This window comes from Oryctolagus cuniculus, chromosome 2 (genome assembly GCF_964237555.1).
Source record: "Oryctolagus cuniculus chromosome 2, mOryCun1.1, whole genome shotgun sequence".
Taxonomy (NCBI): Eukaryota; Metazoa; Chordata; class Mammalia; order Lagomorpha; family Leporidae; genus Oryctolagus; species Oryctolagus cuniculus.
Genome location: NC_091433.1, coordinates 113949740 through 113972769, shown reverse-complemented (window position 1 = coordinate 113972769; position 23030 = coordinate 113949740). Strand labels below are relative to the sequence as shown.

Sequence of the window (23030 nt, the reverse complement as noted above, 5' to 3'; positions counted from 1 at the left end):
ACATTGGAGGGACACAGCTTGCGTCTCGGAGTGTGTCCTCATCTGGAAAAGTGCTGACAAGACCTGATAGAAAACCCAAGTGATGAGAAGGGAACCGCTGGCCCAGGGAAGAGTGGCCACTCCCATTTTTGCTGATGGTGGGAATGGGTTGGTTGGCGTTGATGGTGCAAACTTCTGGGCAGACCAGCAGCTGGCTCTAGCGCGTCTGGGCAGGCAGGCAGGTCACTTCCTCCAGACCCACAGAGGTCAAGTCAGTGAACACTGACCTAATACTGGTTACAGTAAAACCTCTCATGGGGCCCCACAGAAAACACAGAGTTAGTCATGGATTAATCCTACACAAAGACACAAAAACTGTCCTACAAGGAACTGCACCATGGCTGCCGTCACCCAAGCACAGGCCAAGGGCGGGGACAACTCAGACAGGAAAATGTCACTCCCAGCTAGGGTTTGAGGAAGGGCTTCTGGGTGAAGGGTGAATATGAGTCAGAATGATGCAGGATGAGGAGGACTTGGACAGCAGGTGGCAAAGAAGAGAGTGCAAGCTGGTCCCAGCGAAAGGTATGGCTTTGGTGGAGTGAGTAGAGGACGACACTATGTGTTTGTATTTGTGTCTGTATAAAATTATATAGTGTATTTGCTCATCTATAAGAAAATTCACTACATCACCACATTTTACATCTGTTGTTCTAAACAGACTCTCTAATCAATCCCACAAGGGGCTTTTCATCTCCACGCAAAGCCCAAGCCTAGTCACTCTATGAGACATGGCAGTGGAGGCAAGTTCTAGTTCAGGAGTTCCCCTTCTAGTCACAACACATCACCTGCCTGCCTAAACCCCCTCTATTCAGGCAGCTCCCCGGCTACTGCTGCAGTTGGTCTCATCCACTCAGAAAGATCCCACAAGGGCAGACAAATCAAATCCCCTCTGGCTTGTCCCCCACGCCCCTGCCATCTCCATCTCATCCCTGAAACAAAGCTGATGCTCCCTGGTGCTTACTGCCTTGCCCTGTCATCCCTGCCCTTCCACTGGACTCAGCATCATCCAGCCACTGTCTGAAGTGGAGAGATCCATGTCACCTGGTGTTGCTGATGGCAGTGACCACTGGTGAGAGGTACAGAAAAGAGACTATCACTACTGCTACTGCTACTGCTACTATTACCACCACCACTATTGATGATGACAATGATGATGGGGCCAGTGTTGTGGCACACCAGGTTTGCATGCATCCCATATCGGAGGGCTAATTTTGAGTCCCAGCTGCTCCATTTCCAATCCAGCTCGCTGCTAATGCACCTGGGAAGGCAGTAGAAGATGGCCCAAATGCTTGGGCCCCTGTCACCCATGTAGGAGACCAGAACAGAGTTCCAGGCTCCTGATTCAGCCTGGCCCAACCCTGGTTGCCGCAGCCATTTGGGGAATGAACCAGAGGATGGAAGATCTCTTTCTCTTTCTCTCTCCCTGTCTGTCCTTCAAATAAATAAACACTTTAAAAACAATAATGATGGTGAGGAACTTTCACTGCTACTAATAATAATTCATGGAGTCTCTCCTTATTCCTCCCATCAACTTCATTTATGTAAGATAGGTCTTATTATCCTGATGTTACCAGTGGGCAAAATGAGATTTGGATAAGTGGGCAGAGGGCAGGCCATCTCTGACTACACAACTCTCAGATCCTCCTCTGCAGGAGGCCCCTCAGACTGTCAGGGCTCCACCAGGATGCCGGCTGCTCTGCCATCACCTCTAACTCAGCACTAGCTGGAGAGATCCACACCATTGTCACAGCTTCCCACACCGCCAACACCAATCAAAACCCACCTGAGCCTTCCCTTTTTCTACCAACAAACTTTACCATTCCTCTGCCTGCCGTTGAGTCTCTGCCAAACACCTGTGATGGTGCTGACTCCATAGCCCAGCAAGCTCTCAATAAATAGCCACTGTTTCCACTTGAATGGTCTTCGGGTTCTTTTTTCTACAGAGAACAGCAAATAAGAAAGTGTTGCCTACATCCAGCAAGCCCGTGGATTTTGGTTTTGGTGTCATTTGTCCCTTCTTCAGAGTGTATGCAGTTTGGGCTATAGAAAGTGGGTGTGATTAATTACAAAATTCCAGGCTGAAATAAATTCATGGAAAGTGATGAGCTCAGTGCCTGTGTGTTCATAGCTTTCCTAAACATGTTCAACCTCACCTGGGTGCTTCCATAGCCTAGCACCGGGCCAGGCAGTACCAGTTATCTCCTCCAGGGTAGTGCTAGGCTCTAAAGTCAGTGATGCACACGTGTGGGTGCTGGACGAACTCCAGGGAAGTTGATCCAGCTGCACATGCAAAGAGGAAAGGTTCATGGGGGTTCAGTGTCCAAGGGACGTGGCAAGGCACGGCCGGGCGAGTCCTTACTGGGGGAAGGTGGGGTAGCAGTGCAAGCAGAGAAAGGAGCCAAAGGATCTGGAGCAGGGAGCAGGCAGAGCCAGTTTCTGGGAGGCCCAGAGGCAGGTTTCAGGGCTCTCTGTGACTCATCTGCTTTTAGGTCGAATGAGGGCAAGATCCAAATCCAAAGCAGGGTTGGCTGCTGCGCAGATAATCAAACAGGCCCTGAACTCAGGGTTCAGGCACAAAGTAGAGGGAAACAGGAGGCCTGTATGGGTTTGGGCTCCCCAGATGCATGCAGCTGATCTTGGAGATGGGGGCTGTGATCCTCGCCCACACAGAAATTGTCGTCTGCAACTGGGAAAGCCAGAAGCAGGATCCTGGGTCTGCAAGTCGGTATCTCCTTTCATTCCGCATCTTTGGAAAGGCAGTCTCTGTGTCACCTTTAGACTGAAAGCAGGGACTGGCGCTGTGGCGTAGCGGGTAAAGCCACGCCTGCAGTGCTGGCATCCCATATGGGCAATGGTTCGAGTCCCCGCTGCTCCACTTCTGATCCAGCTCTCTGCTATGGCCTGGGAAAGCAGGAGAAGATGGTCCAAGTCCTTGGGCCCCTGCATCTGCATGGGAGACTGGGTAGGAGCTCCTGGCTCCTGGCTTTTGACCGGCACAGCTCCGGCTGTTGTGGCTAATTGGGGAGTGAACCAGCAGATAGAAGACCTCTCTCTCTCTTCCTCTCTGGCTCTCCTTCTCTCTCTGTGTAACTCTGACTTTCAAATAAATAAATAAATCTTTAAAAAAAAAAGACTAAAAGCCAGCCATTTACCCAAACCCCAATTATGTCCTTCCTTTTTCATACAATGAGCTATGCAATTGCTTTCTAACAGAAAACCTTGATAGTTACTTTAACCCAATTCCTTATTTGTTGTATTTTGATAGAGTTCAAAATACCATGAGTAATATAAAAATAATTTTACAATATTAAATAAAAATAAATATAAATTTACCAAAATAAAAAGAATTCATAAATAACAAGATTTAAAATTTTAGTTGCCTTTTTTCACTACACTTCAGAGACTGTTGAGTCAACACAACTAGACTTACACGGCTTTAACACTTGTCTGTTCTGATTAGGCAGTCTCGAATACTGAATTTGTCTTGTTTACGTTCATTTTTATTTGGAGAGCTCCGCAGCTGACCGTTCATGATTGGCAGTGGCATTTAGCCGCTGATCTATCTGTGTTTTGGGGGACTCCTTAACTCGATGATGCCTCCTTGACGGTAATTCAGGGTGGGCTCCAATGAGAAGATCGTAAACACGCCCGTCTGCTGCTGACTGAGAGACTGACTTGATCTGACTCTCTGGGGACCAAGCTTGACAATGCAGTAATATTCTGCAGCCTCATTTATCTGATTCAGGAAATGAGTAGATGAAGGAACCGCTGAGCTAAGCCAGCCCAGTCTGACTTATCTGAAACCACACAGCTTTGCATCTCACAGTTTCAGTTAGTTATCTGCTGCCAACCACGATCTGAAAATATTAAATGAAAAACTCCAGGAATAAACAAATCATAAGTTTACATGGTGTACCATTCGAAGCGATACAAGACGAAATCTTGTGCTGTTGCTTGCTGTCCTGCCTGGTGTGCAAATCGTCCCTCTGTCCATGCTGTGTACACTGCCCACCCAATAGTCATTCCGTATCCATCTGTTATCAGAAAGACCATCAGGGTAGCACAGTGCTTGTGTTCAAGTCACACTCACTCTACACAACTATGGCCCCGAAGTGTGGGAGTAGTGATGCTGGCAAGTCAGATATGCCAAATTGTCGCTCCCCCATTCGCGGAGGAACGACACTGGACCCTGCGCTGTTCTTTTTGCCCAGCCCTTCCCGGGTTAGCTGCTGTTCCCTCACTCACGGAGGAACGACGCCATCCCGGGTTAGCTGCCGGCTCCCCAGCTTCTGCGGAGGAGCGGCACACCGCTGGCCGGCTCTCTCTCAGGGGTTGCTCAGATGTTCCCTCGGTGCATAGTGTCTCTCTCTTCCTTTATAGTCCTCTTCCACCAATCCATGCTCTGCTACCCACACGCCGAGCACGCTGCTCTCCTCCAATCAGGAGCAGGATCAGCTCCTGCAGCTCGTCAGTTGAACTGGTGAGGCAGCTGTGTAGAAGTTGTTTGCTGTCTCAGGGCCATATTGTGGGAGATCAGATGCATAGAATTAGTCCTAGCAGTTCCAGTAATTTAGTCTAGTCTCAGTTGCTCCCCACACCAAATAAAAGCCTTTAAGTAAAGGATGAATGTTCTCCACTTAATAAAGAAAAATCAAACATCATATGATAAGATGGCTAAAATCTACCATAAGTTAAGGTTCTTAATCTCTTACTGTGCCTAATTTACCATTGGTATGTCACAGTTGGTAAACACAGCAGGACAAAACATAGTAGTTTCTATAGGGTCCTGTGCTACCCACTGTTTCAGGCATCCGCTTGGGAGTCTTGGAAGGTATCCTATGGTTAAGGACGCCTGCTGTATTTGAAAGGATCTACTCATATATTTACTGGTAAGGAACCATCCTTGACATAGGCATGGGGCCCCAATCCTATTTACTATGAAAAAAAAATTGCCACTTTGCCTAATCTATGTTCCATTCAGAAGCATCTGTCTCTCTCAATCCTCAGAACCCCAAATAAAAGGCTTGTACTGAGCTTAGATTTCAAGCTGCAGGCCTTCAGCAAAGCAGTGCCATCTCCCATCTCTGCTAGCCCTGGATGAGGGACAGAAGTGAGAAGTGACCAGCACACATCCACACTTCCCCTGCATCGGAAACAGTCCTGCCCTCCTCCTCCTCCGGCCACCCCAGGTCATACGTGGTCTGTGTCCCAAGCTACATCTGGCCTTGACCTAATAATCTACTGTCTCACAAAAATGGTTCCGTGCATTTCCAGCTTGCAATGATCACTAGCTGCTTCCTTACCGCATCAAGGCCCAGTCATAGGTTGTGTTATTTTCAGCCATCCATTGCGGGAAAGCAGCCTGGTGTCAGTGGAGACTGCGTAAGCTGTGAGTAACCACAGCACGACTACAGCGGCTTCGACATGTAGTAAGTGCGCCTGGTTCACACGAGGAGGAGTCTGCAGGTGGGCAGCACGGGGCTGGGAGGCAGCTTTGTGCTGTCATCAGACCCCTCCTCTCCATTCTCCTTAATTCCAGGTGGAGTTCACTTTGCGGCTCTTGTGCGAAGTCTGGACTGAAGTGAGATTTAAGGCAGGCTTTTCAATGTGGGCATGTGGTTATGAAGAGTTAATAAATCATGCAGGAAGTTCCCGGAATGAACACTAAAGTTATTTGCAAGCTTCCTGGACAAGGGTTTCCGGAAATCATGGAGTTGTGTTGATGTGAACATGAAGCTAGGTAAGGTTCTCACTTCCTATTCAGCATTTTATCTTCAACCATGTTAAAACAAACAGGGAAGAGCTAAGGACTTTCTGACATGTGGCTTCATCTGGAAGATAAGACAAGCCCCAGGGATGCCTGCATCACCATGGCTATGTCTGTGCCTTGTGACCATCCCACGGGGAAGCTGGACCACAGCCCTCTCTTACCATCGTTCACCTCTGGGCTACACACTGAGACACACTCTCAGACATCCTGGGTCTGAGCTGACTGCAGCCCACTCACTTGTCCTTTCACCAACCACAGGTAGCCAGTCCTCCCTTTTCCATTGCGTTTCCAGGGAGCAGTTAGAGGCCAGACCAGCAGGGTCTGCCCACAGACACAAGTATCCATCTGCCTGAGGGGCCCTGTCACTGACCCTGTACTGAGTGAGTCCCACAGTCCCTCCTGGGAGGATGGTGGTGCTGATGGGCAGGACACCCCACGCATCAACAACTCCCTCTCAAACTCTCCTCTTGGGGCTTCCCCAACTCTACCCTGGAGTCCTCTGGACCCTCACTGTGGGCAAGAGCTCAAGACCCCCAACACTGCTTCTCAGGCCCCCAAGATGGCAGATCTTCCCAAGTCTATCTCGAAACCTATTTAGATATCGATGTTGCTAGAGTCGTTTCCACAACATGTTGCAGGGATGAACCCCAGGCCTCGCTCCAGGTCTCACAGAGGCATGTCTGTGCTGTGACATCGGCTCTGCAGCCGAAGTGAACATTCACAAAGGATGGTACGGGGAAAATGTTCTCAGCCAGTAAGGCCTGTGACCACTTTCTAATGGGATGTTGGGATGTACGGGGCGAGGGTAGTGTTTCCCAGTGTTGACCAGAAAGAACTCTTTGCACCTGAGTTAGTTGGGTGTTTTTTTTTTCTTAATTTTATTTAAGATATGCAAATTTCATGTATTTCATATCTACAGATTCAGGAACATAGTGAGATTTTCCAGCTTATCCTCCCTCCTGCCCAGCCTCCCAGCCTTCTTTCTCCTCCCTCTCCTATCCCCATTTTCATTTTTTACAAAGATCTACTTTCAGTTAACTTTATATTCATAAGATTGACCCTATACTACGTAAAACCAGTATAAAGAAAAAAAAAAAAAACACACTGTTCCTCAACAACAGAGACAAGGGCTGTTAAAGATCATCGCATCTCAAAGTGTCTTTTCACTCCGATAGTTACCTTTGAGATGCTCTATTCGTTACCACAGATCAGGGAGAACATATGGTATTTGTCTTTTGGAAACTGGTTTATTTCACTAAATATAAAATCCTGGAATATCTCAGTCAGAATCTCAAGATTCATAGCCCCGATGTCGCTCCCCCTCTTCGTGGAGGAACGACACTAAGCCCTGCCTAGGCTTCATATCCGAGTCACGGCACCATTATGTCGCTCCCCCTCTTCGTGGAGGAACGACACAGGACCCTGCGCTGTTCTTTCGTCTGCTCGGCCCTCCCCGGGTTTGCTGCTGGTTCTTCCCGGGTTGGCTACTATCCCTTCCACCTCCGTGGAAGGGCAGTTCCCCCTGGCCACATTCCCCACTTCCGCAGGGGAGCGGCACACCGCCGGCCGGCTCTCTCGGGGGCTGCACAGGTGTTCCCCTTAGATGTTCCTGGTGCATGCCGTCTCTCTCCTCCTTTATAGTCCTCCTCCGCCAATCCTAACTCGGCTGCCCACACGCCGAGTACGCTGCTCTCCTCCAATCAGGAGCAAGTCCTACAGTTTATTGGCTGAACTGGAGGCAGCTGTGTAGAAGCTGTTTTCTTCTCTCCCAGCACCATATTGTGGGAGAGCAGATGCATAGAATAAGTCTTAATTCCAGTAACTTAGTCTAATCCGAGTTGCTCCCCACACCCGAGGATCTATCTTTTTAAGAAACTCCTCAAGTTATTCTTTTTTTGTTTTTTGTTTTTGTTTTTTTGTTTGTTTGTTTCTTTTTTTGGCAGGCAGAGTGGACAGTGAGAGAGAGAGAGAGAGAGAAAGGTCTTCCTTTTCGGTTGGTTCACCCTCCAATGGCCGCTGCGGCCAGCGCGCTGTGGCTGGTGCACTGCGCTGATCTGAAGCCAGGAGCCAGGTGATTCTCCTGGTCTCCCATGCAGGTGCAGGGCCCAAGGACTTGGGCCATCCTCCACTGCACTCCCTGGCCACAGCAGAGAGCTGGACAGGAAGAGGAGCAACTGGGACTGAATCTGGCCCCCTGATCGGGACTAGAACCCGGTGTGCCGGCGCTGCAGGCGGAGGATTAGCCTAGTGAGCCGCAGCACCAGCCCAGGTTATTCTTAAACCACAGTGGAATTTTAGAATGTGGGGACCATGCAAAGAGCTCTGAACCAGGAGTCTGAACATCTGTAACTCTGCCACGAACACTCTGTGTCTCTGCAGTCAAGTCACTTGATGGCTCCGAGTCTATTTTCTCGTCTCCAAAATGGGCATAGCTATCCCCACCCTGCCTTCCTCATAGTGCTAGGCCAATGGTCTTCGTCCCTTTTCTGTTGCTAATAACACAACACCACAGCCTGGGTAAGTTCTAGAGAAAAGAGATTCGGGCCCACAGTCCTGGTCTAAGGCCAAGGGGCTGTACACAGTGACGTCTTCTTACTGGCAGAGTTCCCAGGGGTGCAGGGCAGCACAGGGCGAGACACAGGGAGTGTTCACGCGTGCCTTCTTCTTTCTTCCCTCCTTCTTCTAAAACCAATCATGGGCTCCACCCTGATCTCCATGGCTAATCTTAATCACCTCCCAAAGGATGGACCTCTAAACACTCTAACTGGATTAAGCTCCCACCCTCCTAGCATCACACCATGAAGAGTAAAGCCCAACTTTGTGAGTTTTAGAGAGCTGAAACCATAGCATCGATGCAACAATCACCCAAGACTTTGCAAATTTGCTTTGCAGGACAGAAATCACTATGGCCGTGATCATCTACAAACAGCTTCCTCTGTACCTTTTTTTAAAAGAGAGAGAGATTCCATCTGCTGGTTCACTGCCTAAATGCCAACAGCTGGGCTGGGCCAAAGGAAGGAGCCAGGAATCTCCCACATGGGTTGCAGGGTCCAACTACTTGAGCCATCACCTGCTGCTTCCCCCGGGTGCAAATCAGCAAGAAGCTGGCACTGGGAGCAGAGACAAGACTTGAACACAGGCACTGTGGTGTGGGATGTGGGCTTCCCCAGCAGCATCTTGACAACAACAAATGCCCACCTCTAGAAGGGACTTTCTTACTAAGAGTTGCTGAGGCAAGCTGGGCTAATAAAATAATAATAACGATGATGATGATGTTGCTTTTGCCATAAAAAAATCAAGTAGCCTTTTATGGAAAAGCCAACCATCACATATTGCAACCCTCTGAAGGAAACTAGACTGTTTCAGGAATAAATATTTGGAAGTAGCAGGCAGGCTGTGGCCTCTTGTTCTCTAGAGCAGGAGTCAGCAAACTATCTCTGTAAAAAGTCAAGGTCATATATTTCCCACCACAGGCTCTGTTGTTACTGCAAAGACAACCAGTGAGTGTGGCTACGCTATCTAGACACATAAACAGGCAGTCAGCTGATTTCACCTGTAGGCTATAGCTTGCCCAACCCTGTTCTAAAACAAGGACCTTACAGGTAGCTGCAGCTGGTGCAGCAGCCAGCTTATGTGAGCTTTCGTGGCCCATGGTTGCCTTCTCTTCTCAATCCTGTGCTGAGTGACTTCACGCCAGTAGTTTAAAATCAGTTATGTTGGGAACAGTTACACAATTGGAAATGGGCAAACACTGCTGAGTATCAGAGCTCTGTGCACCCCACCACCCCAAGCGCACCAGCTGTTACACACGTGCTAGCACACCACAGGGGCGTGTCCACCAGGAGAGGGCTGGAGGGTGGGGATTTGGTGTGCCAGACATTCCCCGGGAATATGGGAAGCAACTACTAGATGTCAGTGCCAGCACACTTGTGTTTTTGCAGGGAGCTGGGACATCTGGGATCCTAGTGGAGCCTCATAAGAAGCCTGTGAGGTCCAGCACCACCAGCACCCCCATTGTGGTACATCACCAGATTGGAAGGAGGTAGGGCAGGATGGAGCCCATGCCATGCCTGTCCCCATCTGGCCAGCAGATCAGCTTCTTCAAGGCCATGATCAGCAGCAAGCCTCAGCTCTTTTCCATTGATTTCTAATAGAGCCAGAGTCCTCACTGCCATGGAACAGCCCTGACTCAGAGACTAGTTTGAGTAGTTGTTTCTAAGTTGGGAGAAAAGTTCATGATGCTATAAAGAATATCTGACCTCCCTTATGAAGCATCATTGTCATGTGGACATATTTAAGATTCATTTTATTTATTTGAAAGAGTGACATAGAGAGGGAATGATGCAAAGAAAGAGATCATCCATCTGCTTTTCAAATGGTCACAACAGCTGAGGCAAGGGCCAAATCAAAGCCAGGAGCCCGCAACTCTATCTGTCTCCCATGTAGATGCAGGAACCCAAGTACTTGAGCCATTATCCACTGCTTTCCCAGGTGCGGATTGGTAGCAGAGCGGCAGGGGCTCCAGCTGGCACTTGTGGGCTCCACAAGCAGAGATTTAACCCAGTGTGCCACAATGCCCACACCATGTGGACACATTTTAAAAGGCTCAAAATGCTATAGACTTTATACCACAGAACTTGGGTTGATCAGGATCAGAAGCAGCTGACCTTGCTGGAGCACTTCCCATGGGAATGGTCCCACCTGGCACTTGTCATCACTCCTAGTTTACAGCTGAGGTTTATCTGCCTCCCCAGCATCTGCACCCCTTGCTCCTGGGACTCGTTTTGCAATTCTACTTTGAAGAACCTCACTGGCTTCCTTGGATACGGTATGGAGGGAGGAGTGTCGGCCAAAGAGTGCTGTCTTTAACTGAACATGAAGTAGACACAGGACCCAAACTAGGGCATCATTGGCTTAGCTCTTCTCCACCTGAGGAGTGGGGTCAAAGCTTCCCGGGTCCTGTCTCTGCTGATTGTCAGGCATTTCTGACCCTGGGACTTCAGCATGCCCATCACCTTGGCAAGCCACTCGTGTTGTGGGCAGAGCAATGCGGGTCCTTATCTCCAGACCTCACATGGCAGGGGGAGACTTTGCAGCATGACTGAAGTTGAGCATCTTGAGATGGGGATGACCCTGGATTACCCAAGCAGACTTGGTGTGAATTACATGAGTCCTGGTAAGTCAAAGAGGAAGGCAGGGGGTCCGTGTTGTGGCACAGTGGGTCAAGCCAACACCTACTACACTGGCATCCCATATGGGCACCAGCTGCTCCACTTCCAATCCAGCTTCCTGCTAATGGCCTGAGAAAGCAGTGGAAAATGGCCCAAGTGCTTGGGCACCTGCCACCCATGTGGGAGACCTGGATGAAACTCCTGGCTCCTGGCTTTGGCCTGGCCCACTCCCCAGCCCCACTGTGGCCATTGGCCATCTGGGGAGTGAACCAGTGGGTGGAAGATCTCTCTCTCTCTGCAGCTCTTTCAAATAAATAAGTAAATCTTTAAAAAAAAAAAAAAGAAAGAAAGAAAGAAAGAAAGAAAAGAGGAAGGCAGGAAGGTCACAGCCAAATGGAAGTTGGAAAAGGCATGAAGATCGCTGTTCCTCAGGGGCCTCCAAAAGGAATACCGCCATGCTGACATTTTAGCCCCGTGAGCTCCATTCTGGGGCTCTGACCTCCAGCACAGTAAGATAACACATGGCACTGCTCTAAACCACTAAATGGATGGTACTCTGTCTCAGCAGCATCAGACATGAGTCCACCCGGTTTCCTTCCGGTGAGCTCCTTTCTGTTTTAGCCTACTTCTGACTTATGCAAGCTAGAAGCTATTGTTACTGCTTGTAGCTGAAGAGACGCAACGGATAGACGACGAACTCCAAGCTTCATTCTCCACCCCTTGCCCTGCTTCCTGGTCTGAGTCCCTGGGCTGCAAGGCTGCCTGACCCCATTTTGAAGGCCCTGACCTTGCTCAGTGATGGGACTCTGCCCTTGTGGTCAGCCCTTCCACCCACCTGCTGCTGACTGCCTGTTCTCCTGGTCTCCTGGCTGTCACTTGACCCAGATTGCTTCTCTCTGCATCTCCCCCACTTGTCAGGTTACTTGCTCCGTGTCTGGGACCCACCCACTTATCATCTGACTACCTGATGACTCACTGGCACTTTTCCCTTGCATGCTGCATGCTCAGCATACACTCAGCCACTTCTGGGCACTTCTGCCTCACAGTCAATTCCCTGAGCACCCGCCATTTGGGGAATGAACCAGCGGATGGTAGATTTTGTGCTCTCTCTCTGTCTCTCTCTCTCTCCCCCATTCAAATAATTCAAATAAATTAATAAATTTTTTTAAAGAAATGAAACCCACAGACACAGAGGTTAACCAGAGATTTTGCCTTTTACAGCTTTTTTTTTTTTATTTGATAGGCAGAGTTAGACAGTGAAAGAGAGACAGAGAGAAAGGTCTTCCTTCTGTTGGTTCACCCCCCAAATGGCCACTACAGCCGGAGCTGCGCCCATTCGAAGCCAGAAACCAGGTGCTTCTCCTGGTCTCCCATGGGGTGCAGGGCCCAAGCACTTGGGTCATCCTCCACTGCACTCCCTGGCCACAGCAGAGAGCTGGACCGGAAGAGAAGCAACCAGGACTAGAACCCGGCACCCATATGGGATGCTGGCGCCGCAGACGGAGGATTAAGCAAGTGAGCCATGGCGCCGGCCCCGCCTTTTATAGCTTTATAAAATGAAACTCCACTTGTTTCTTCCTTCCGACTGTCTTTGTCAATCTCACGGGTTCACCAGAAGAGCAGGAGGTGCACAGGAACCACCCAGTGTGGGCAGCTGACTCCAGTGTGCTCCGGGAGCCCACGTCAGCCTTGTAGAAGACGAAGGGCCGCTGTGCTTGCTCCTTCTCGGTGACTAGGTCTTCGAGCTTCTTTTTCTGTGAGATAAGAGATTATTCAATGCACAGGCCAGAAGAGGGAGAAAAGCGCAACACACGTCCCAGGCTGAGCCCCAGAGAACACGAAAGGGCAGGGGGCAGGCAGCTTTGGTATTTAAGCCTTGGCATTGTTTTTTTTTTTTTTTTTTTTTTTTTTTTTGACAGGCAGAGTGGACAGTGAGAGAGAGAGACAGAGAGAAAGGTCTTCCTTTGCCGTTGGTTCACCCTCCAATGGCCGCTACGGCCGGCGCGCTGCAGCCGGCGCACCACGCTGATCTGATGGCAGGAGCCAGGTACTTATCCTGGTCTCCCATGCGGGTGCAGTGCCCAAGCACTTGGGCCATCCTCCACTGCACTCCCTGGCCACAGCAGAGAGCTGGCCTGGAAGAGGGGCAACCGGGACAGAATCCGGCGCCCCAACCGGGACTAGAACCCAGTGTGCCGGCGCTGCTAGGTGGAGGATTAGCCTAGTGAGCCACGGCGCCGGCCTGGCATTGGTATTTAAGGGGTGATAAGGAACCATGCCTGCTCTGACATGCCCCCTTTGCCTGAATTAAAAATAAAGAGAGAGAGAACGCAAGCTGCAGGAATCAGATACACACCACAATATCAGCTTTGTATTTTTAAAAAGATAGATTAGAAAATACAGCTTAGATCCAAAGCGGACACTGGGCTGGCTAAGATTCATCCCCTCAGGTGAGAGATTGCTCCCAGCTGGGACTCCGTGTGCAGAGCAGACACCTGGCCCCGACACCTGCCTCACAACCTCCACCCCCGTGTGGCAGGTCGGGGTCCTCCCCACGTGTGCTGCCTGCTCCAAGGAAAGCTAGGGCAGGAGACACAGCTCATCCCAGACTTTGATCCAGAGAGGAAGATGGACTGCTAGTGCCTTCCGGGCTCCTCCTTGGAGCCTCCCCGCTGTGTGGAGCTGCCTCCTTCCCCAGGAGGCTAGAACCCGAAGGGAGGGCACTGCCATCTTAGGGGCAGAGATAAGAATTTGCAGGGAAAGCCAGAGGCACTGAGGATCGGAGGGAACAGGAAATTGGCTGGAAGCTCACCTTCAGCTGGAGGGATGGGAAAATTTTCCCTTGGGCCTTGACACAGCAAAGGCAGAGCTCTCCTTTAGAGACCGCCAAGAGAATCGGGCTCCCTTTCTCAGGAGGGGCTGAGTGATAGTATGAGGCTAAAACAAAGAAGGTCTCTGGGAAGGAAGCAGCCAGGAAAAGTTAGTTCTCTGAGAAGGGACAAGCCCCCCCTCTCTGCTGGTCAAAGTTCCCTTCTGTTGTCTTGGCCCAAGCCCCCTCTCCTTAACAACCCAGCCCCCTGGCTCCTTCCTTCTAGAAGAACTCCCCTCTGATCTGGTCATTTTGACAGATCCTCCCTCTGACTCCCCAGGGTCCCTGGAGTCCTCCTTGCCATTGCCACCACCTGCTGGAGCCAGCTGTAGTCCATCATAGAGCTGAGCCCATGTGCAGGGAGGCCAGACCTGGCCGGGGTTTAGGTGGGGGATCAGAAAACCCAGCAGGATGAGGAGTTACCTGGAAGTATGTAGGCCTTGTGTGGGATTGCTTTCAGGATCTCACAGTCCAGGACCAACACTTTTTGATCTCCATCACGAATGTTGAATTTCTCTGGCTCTTGGAACTTCACCAACGACTCTAGATCAATAGAACTACTATTGACACTTCATACCAGCTATTTTAGGCTTTAGGACAAGTTATTAAATATTCATGCCTGGATACCCTCATCTATGAAATGAGGGTAATAAAGGACTTAAACACTTTTTTCAAGGAGTCTGAGCTTATAACATGTCTGCGCTACAGGAAAGGCTCAGTATGTGTTAATCATTGTTCGTCTAAACCTTTCCTGAGCATCATGCTATCAGCAATGCGTGGGGTGGAGCAGAAAACTACTTTCTGGGATGGGAAAGCGACAACGGAAGGCGGGGAGTGGGAACTGAGGCAGCAGGCACCCAGGAGCCCAGCACGGAGCAAAACAGAGCTGGGGGGCCTGCGCTGTGGATCTGTGCAGATCTACCATCTGCGGTGTCTGCATTCCATACGGTGCCGGTTCCAGTCCCAGCTGCTCCACCTCTGATCCAGCTCCCTGCTAATGCCCTGGGAAAGCATCAGAAGATGGCCCAAGGTGTTGGGGCTCTGCACGCACGTGGGAGATCTGGAAGCTCCTGGCTGCTGGCTTCAGCCTGGCACTACAATGGCAGCTGTGACCATCTGGGGAGTGAACCAAGGGATGGAAGATCTCTTTCTTTGTGTTCTTCTCTCTTTCTGTAACACTGCCTTTTGAATAAATAAATATTTTTAAATAAAAGGTGATACTCTTTTAAAAATAAAAATTAAAAAAACCTGAGCTGGCACTGAAGAGGCTCCTTTGAAAAGAGCCTGAATAAGACAAAAGGACCACCCACGACAGTGACTGGAGGCTTCCTAGGGCGTGGGCTCCCGGGAACTGCTTCAGGCTACTCCTGCCTGGAGTGGGCCTTGCACAGGAAGCCCACCCTACTGTCTCTGATGGGGCAGGAAACCTGTCCCTCAGCCAGGAGTCCAGGCACTTCTCTGATGGGCGGGCAGGAGCCTCCACGCCAGGTCAAGACTGCCAGCGGTGGGTGGCTGCACAATGTCAGATATGACCCTGTGAGATGGCAGCAGCCACCGCCCTGTGTGATGCTTCAACACAGCACAAGGCTATGACAGGCGACTGTCATGTAGAAGACATCCCAAGGGCTCATTGTCCTCCCACACGTAACCACGCCCTCTGCCAGGGTGGGCTGTGCTCCTGGGCTCCTTGTGCCAGAGAACAGGGAGGAGCCTCCTGCGACACCAGCTCTCCTGCCACCTCTTCCAGGCAGGCCTCCTCAGCCCCTCTGCATGGGGTGGCTTCCTCTCTGGCTGCTGCACACTGCCCTGAGCGCTCGCACCTGCACACAGGTGTCAGTGTCCTTGTCTCATCACCCTTGTAAGCTCCCGGAGCAGCTCCCTTGTCTGACTTGGGGTGACCCTCCACAGCCCCCCCCCAGAGTGCCCCAAGCATCAGGACACTGGGGGTGGCTATGGGATGGACACTGGCCCTGGCAAGATCCGCAGTAACACAAGGAGGTGGGGTCAGATGAGATGCGAGGTTCTCAACCCTGGCTTGTGTCAGCATCTCCTCAGAAGCTTTCCGGGCTCCAGGCCCAGGCGTTCTGATTCAGGGGCAAGTGCAGTTCGGTTTAGAGCCACTGGCTTGGATTCACCCTGAGCCTTTCCGTTTTCCACACTGTCCTGGGCAGTGAATTCCCTGCGGGTTGTGGCTCCGAAGGTCAGGCTGGGGCTGAGGTCCTGCCTTTCCAAGCAGCTCCAGGAGCTATTGCTGCTGCTGCTCTGAGGACGCAGGCGAGGGCGGGCCCAGGGCGTCAGTGTTTCTCCACCTGGCTGCCCACTGGGCACCACCTGGTGGGTGACATTTTGAGACCTGGACCCCTCATCCCTGAGATTCTGACTCCAGTGGTCTAGAGTGAGGCCAGAACATGCTATTTCTAACAAATGTCACTTCTTGCTCTACCATTTTATTTTTTTTACCTCTTAACTTTTTTTTTTTTTTTGACAGGCAGAGTGGACAGTGAGTGAGAGAGAGAGAGAGAGAGAGAGACAGAGAGAAAGGTTGGTTCACCCTCCAATAGCCGCCGCGGCCGGCGCACTGCGGCCAGCCCACTGCGCTGATCCAATGGCAGGAGCCAGGTACTTATCCTGGTCTCCCATGGAGTGCAGGGCCCAAGCACTTGGGCCATCCTCCACTGCACTCCCTGGCCACAGCAGAGAGCTGGCCTGGAAGAGGGGCAATCAGGACAGAATCCGGCGCCCTGGCTGGGACTAGAACCCGGTGTGCAGGCGCTGCAAGGCGGAGAATTAGCCTAGTGAGCCGCGGCGCCGGCCCTCTTAACTCTTACTTTGTCTTTTCCCACCTTCTATTTCTGTTTCCCTCCTGGCACAGCCCGACCCTGCCCTCCTCATCTCACACACCAGCCAGTGTAGGATCCTCTTCAATGGTATTCTTGCTTGCCATCCTTGACCCCCAAGCTTCTCAATGTCACTGTGCAGGTGTGAGTGTTTTAGGTGCTGGCATTTATATGCTACAGGGAAGTGGTTCTCAACCCACAGCAGCAGCGGTAGCGTCAGTAACAGCAGCAGTAGGAACAGCAGGGACACCAACAACCACAGCAACAACACACAGCAAGTTTACTGGAAAATCAAAATGCCAGCAGGGCAGCAGCAACAGTAGCACAGGGACGCGCGGCGGCAGCAGCAGCAGCAGCAGCAGCAGCAACAGTGCTTGAAGCAGGCTCCCGCCACACTGACTTGAGAGTTGCCGTGAGCCTCACCACCCTGGTCTCCTTGTGTCCTCACTGCCATTTTGCTGGTAGGGCAGTGGGTCTCGGTGTTGACGCACTGACCTGAGGCAGAGCTGCGACTCAGACCGAGGTCCCCCTGACTCTGTCCTGAGCTGAGGGGCATGATGCAGCCTTAAAACTATTTGGGGAGGACAGATTAGTGAGAGCACCTTTAAATGTTCACCTTTCAATGTCGTCGTTTACACCCTGTGTCACCTGGGGCAGGTCCCTGCTCCTCTTCACCTCAGTTTGCACACCTGAACAGCGGTGATATTAACCACTTTCTCTGGGCAGTTGCACAGTACAGATGGCAGTGGGCAAGGAAGGTTCTGGTTTCATCATTGTGGACCCTCTATGAGCCGTCTATGGTGTGGATGTTGCTAGGAGCGCCCCTTGCTGATCACTCTCCTGTGTTTCATCCTTGCAAGGAAGAAGTCAGGCTGACCAGCCTTTTGGCAGTGACCAGAGAGCAGTCAGCTGGTTCCTAGGTTCAAAACCTTCCTGTCCCACGCCACTGAGCACTTGAGAATTCCCTACCCTCTCTGCAAGGCAAAGGCCCACCTGGGACTCCTCTCTCCCATAGACTCTGCTGAAAATGTGCCTCCATTTAGGAAAAGCCCTATCCTCTCCAGCACCATTAGTTGTCACCAGTCTGCGTTCTCCCATCCTCTTAGAGACCCCAGCAGCACCATCCCCCAGCCCTCCCCCTCTATACCTGAGCTGCTCCAATACTTCACCAGGGCCTTACTTGATTGAACAGAGTCCACAGAGGGGAAGCTGGGGCCTGGCTCTTGGGGGCTTCCAGCTGGGTCTGCAATCAGAGACCGGGAGGTTAGCATATGCTGGCGGGTTTTCCCAAGGATTAGGGGGTTCTAATTCCTTAATTCTAATTAAGGAATTAATTAGTTAGTTAATTAACTAGTTAATTCCTTAACTACTTAATTCCTTAGTTCTTCTGTGTGTGTGCTGAGATAATACAGCAGATAGACTGTAGACATGACACTGAAAACAGTCTTCTTGATCTCAAGTGTCAGGAAACAGAGGTGAAATTGTCAAAGGTGGGCTCTGGCTCATTTTGGTCCCCTCCCCTCACAGTGTGCATGTTAGGCACTCACCTGGATCAGACGCCTCTTCCCCTCTTCCACAAACCAACACTCGTGCCTTCCCCCTTGAAGCATATAGGAGTCCTGCACCTGGCTCTTTTTCCCAACCCATCCTCTGCATTCCTCCCGCCACAGGGCTTCTCTGCCTGGGCAGGTTGGCAAGAGGAGATGCATTAAGAAGATATAAAACTTTCCAGTGGGGCACCAGCAAGTCAAAGGCTGAAGCTTTAGTGGGAGCTGGGCCATTGTCTACTATCTGGTGTCCTGGCACCTATGGCAACACTTTCTTTTTCCTCCTAGGGTTCCTCAGGTCTGACCCATTTACCAGGAAGCTTTTTTTTTTTTTAAACATACTTGCTTAATTTATTCATTAGCCTTCTTTTGATGACAGAATTCTACATAAAGGCACACACAAAATTATAACACAATAGCCTCGGCACCCTCTTATTTAGCATTTCTTTAAATTAGATTACATGAATAAAAAATTCAGAAAACATACACTTCTGTGTAGCTCACACACCTATCCAAGTGGAGCCAAGACAAGTCCTGATCAAGGCTTGTTTATTGAACAAATCCAGTAGTATTTAAACATGACCAGTTGTTTACAAGAAGGAGCACTAAAGATATACATATCAAAAAGGCTTTTAAGGTTATAAAGAGTTCCTGATAAGGTTCTTAATTATTGATTACAAGGGTACAATAAAACACTTAGGTGATAAATGCAGGTTACAGGTGTGACTGATTATCTGTATCATCTCTTGTGAGAGGTTTAGGTTCTTCCTGCCTCTTCCCGGAATCTCCTTAGCCTAATTGTCTGTGCTGCAAGTCTCCATTCATATGTTTAAGTGTAAACAAAGGGAGTGACTGCCTGTGGCTGCCCACAATAGATATTTAGATACATATTTCTGTGAAAATAATGTTTAAAGGTTTTACTGCAAAAAAACCTGGCTTCAACATGGAAGCATTTTTCCTTTTCAAGATTACACACCTGCATGGAAGAAGCTGCTCTCCTTTACATAGTTCTTCATAATAGCAAAATAAACTTCTTACACATTGCATTTGACAAAGAACATTAAGATGTAAATTTCCATGTAACGTTTTGTATTGTGAACTGACATCTCTAAACATATTGAAGATAGACCGGTGATGATTAAATATAATACAATTTGATCACTTTCATTAGAATAGTATTATGCTGAACAATTTATTAAACCAAATATATGTTAAAAGAATAAGTAATGTTAACTACTATTAAGATTTAAAGGGCATTATAATTATCATTAAAATATACATTAATTTTCTTGCTATATTTGTTTCTATAATGTATTTCTTTCTAAAGCTAAAGCCACATGCAGAAAAAATAAATGGTATCTTCAAACTCATTCAACAGCTTGCTATTTTATGTGGTATGTAAATAAAGTCCTTTTTTAACTTTATACACAGTACTTATTCATTATTTTCTTTTTCTTGAAGGAATTCAGTTTTCAAGGTCAAAAATAGTATGTGTTTACGCACGAGGACATTTTCTTACTGTTATTACTACCTGTAAATACATTCTTCAGTAATAATGTACTTTCAGATTTCATTTAGAAGACAGTGCGTGTCTTTTAAGAGTCCCATGAGTAAAATTTAAAAAGGAAAGAGAGCACAGGTTGTGGTGACTCAGTCCCAGCTCCCACTTCTTACAAGAAATCTTCCTGCTTCAAAACATCAACACAGCATCACAGGACTGGTTCTTGTTTGATCATAATGTGGACAAAAAAAAATGTATTCCTATTCCTTCTGATACTAACAGTTGGACTGATTTTATTTTTACTTTTCTTTAAAAAACACATAGCACATATTCATACAGGTTGTCAAACCCATTTAGAGCAAGTAGGTTCTTCAGAATAATAGGCAGCCTTCAGATTAGAATAATAACCAATTGCTTATAGAAAAATGATATGCCTCAGATGTTTAAAAGAAAACAAAAAATGAGAACATGTCTGTCATGTTTTATACACTCAACAACTTAGAGGATGATGTGAAAATAGTCTGAATATAATTTTAACAAAACTAAAACCCACTTTAGCAGACTAAAAAAATCAAACATTGAAGAATCAACTATCTACCAACTTATCTAGTATCTCTGTTCAAATAGATGCTTTCCATTGCAGTGAATATTTGAATTAGAGATTCACTATCTGTTAAGGCATATTTTGATTAATATGTTCCAGAATTGCACAGTTATACTGGTCAGTGTTCCTATTTCCCCACCCTGCTCTCATCTCTACTTCTTTCTTCCAAGGATCAAAATGTTAAGTCATGGCTTTGGTGGCAACTGTAAATTTGAGCTGGCATACCACAGTGTGTTCACTAAGTTTCATGAGCACAAACATTAAAATGTTACATAAAATGTAGCATAATTTAGTCCATACTAAGATGGTTTAATGCCTTGACAAAAGGTAAGATGACTTAAGTACATTTTACATTTTGCGCATTTAGACCACCATAAACATAGATAGATGTTCTAATGCTAAATTCTTGGTTGTGGGGAGCAACTCGGACTAGACTAAGTTACTGGAATTAAGACTTATTCTATGCATCTGCTCTCCCACAATATGGCGCTGGGAGAGGAGGCAACAGCTTCTACACAGCTGCCTCTCGCCAACTTGACTGATGAGCTGCAGGAGCTGATCCTGCTCCTGATTGGAGGAGAGCAGTGTACTCGGCATGTGGGTAGCATAGTTGGGATTGGTGGAAGAGGACTATAAAGGAGGAGAGAGACAACACGCACCAGGAACATCTGGATAACATCTGAGCAGCCCCCGAGAGAGCCGGCCGGCAGTGTGCCGCTCCCCCGCGGAAGTGGGGAAAGTGGCAGGGGGAGCCGCCCCTCCACGGAGGTGGAGGGATCGGTAGCCAACCCGGGAAGAACCAGCAGCAAACCCGGGAAGGGCCGAGCAGACAAAAGAACAGCGCAGGGTCCTGTGTCGTTCCTCCGCGAATGGGGGAGCAACACTTGGTCTTCAGTATCTCATAGTGCTAGAAGCTCAGAAGTATGTCAGAAACTTATAACATAGACTAACCACAAAGTACCAGATGTTTCTTGCCATTTGTGATCTTGTAATAAAAATGCGCCAGATCAGAATCACGAGAATGGTATTGAAGCCATAACGTAGGTTCCGCAATTTGTTCAGATGCTTTCTAGCAGCAGGGAGGCCAGACATTTCTTCATTTAACACGTATTTCTTAGTTCCCATGCAGTAGTTCTCTATATACGCAGCCCAACATAACTGCCGTACATCAATATTGAAGGTCTTTCTGTCTAAAGGATTTAGTTGATTCATTAACATATTCACATTGTCAGTATTCCAAACCCAAGAATTACTTGTGAAATATTCAAGAAAGACCATAGTTTTGTGAAGACGAGTTATTGTTTTCATCATCCTTGGGCTTCTTCCAGTCATCCTGAGGTAGATATCATACAGGAATGCTGGGGCCTTATGGCTTACAGCAATCCAGAAATGATATGAGAGGTGATTGGAGGTTAGATTTACATTGGGCCACCTGAAGGCCTGTTCGAGAGGATTCCTCCTAAAAGTGGAAATTACATGGTATTCAACTTCGCCCCAGTGGAATGGATTAGTGCTGCCTGTTGTGCAGTTGTATACCATGATGTTTCTTGGTCTATTAACTCCGGAATACCAGGCTGCTGCAAGACTCGTGTTGACAACTACATCTACAGGAACAAGATCTGCAAGGGCACTGTTGGAGGCACGCATTGTTCGAAGAATTCCTTTCCCTGCCGCAATGAAGAGACTACTTGGTCCATTAAAGTTATCAATCCATCCTGGAAAGGGTTCTTTCCAAGTGGCACCTACAATCGATGGCCTTACAATCGCCACGTTTAGCTTTGCTCCTTCTTGTTGTACAACATATTCTGCCAATGCTTTCGTGTATATGTACGTATTAGGTCTATCTCCTATCAGTTTGGGTGTGATATCAGTTACTAGGCCATCATCCATCCACTCTAAAGAGTCAATCAGCTTCTTGGGGTCTACAGGGGGTGGATATACTACTTCATCAATATGCTTTCGATTGCAGTAGGCATATGCTGTTGATACATGCATGAACACCTCCAAGTTCTTCATTTGTTGTGCAAGGAGAATAAGCTGTCTTGTAGCAGTCACATATAACTGAACAGCATCTCTTAAATTTTCATTAAACCTGCACATTAAACCTGCACATTAAAGCTGCACAGTGGAATATAATATTGGTGGAATCTACGATGACCTCTTCATCTTCCTCACTAAGAGCCAGTTTAGGTTGAGTAAGTTCGCTGTTGATTGCTATTATTTTCTCTCTAAAATCTGGATTTTCACCTCTCAATCGATCAAACAGCTTGCCACTCAAGACTTGTTCCACTCGTTCTTGAGGGGTCTGCCCAGCTTTCTGCCTCACCAAAACATATACTGAATTCACCTTTGGACAAGACCTCAGCAACTTCTCCAGAAGCACTTTTCCTAGGAAGCCAGTAGCTCCAGTGAGCAGAACATTCTTGCCTTCATAGTATTCTGGGATTGACACCATTTTGACCCTAGACGCAGAGGCTCAGGCCTCACTTTCCCTCTGGCCGTCCAGCGACGGCTGCTTGCTCTCCTTACTCGCTCTTCCACCGCCCCCGACCGGCAGCTGAAGATACGAGGAAGTTTTAAAGCTCACTTTTTGTACCTCATCAGCAAGGAGGAACTGGGTCCCTGCATAGCACCTAGCAGAGTCCTGCATCAAGAATTAGACTTTGGTCAATGTGAATTTTTCCAAGAATCT

General features: G+C 48.6%; 1 protein-coding gene and 1 pseudogene across 2 annotated transcripts in view; both read right to left on the bottom strand.

Moving 5' to 3' along the window:
- Positions 1-752: 752 nt before the first annotated feature.
- The window catches only part of IL37 (interleukin 37), a 133072-nt gene continuing 110794 nt past the window's right edge, over positions 753-23030 (bottom strand). The window contains exons 4-7 of one of the 2 annotated variants that reach the window (XM_017340139.3): positions 17834-17929; positions 14273-14392; positions 13793-13935; positions 753-12734 (exon numbers count right to left, since the gene is read on the bottom strand). In XM_017340139.3, coding sequence (XP_017195628.3) covers positions 12522-12734; positions 13793-13935; positions 14273-14392; positions 17834-17929 — 572 coding nt within the window. In that variant the 3' untranslated portion in view covers positions 753-12521. The remainder of the gene's footprint in view (positions 12735-13792; positions 13936-14272; positions 14393-17833; positions 17930-23030) is intronic. The other variant, XM_017340141.3, reaches the window with a different exon arrangement.
- On the bottom strand, positions 18766-23027 carry LOC100339963 (fatty acyl-CoA reductase 1 pseudogene; annotated as a pseudogene).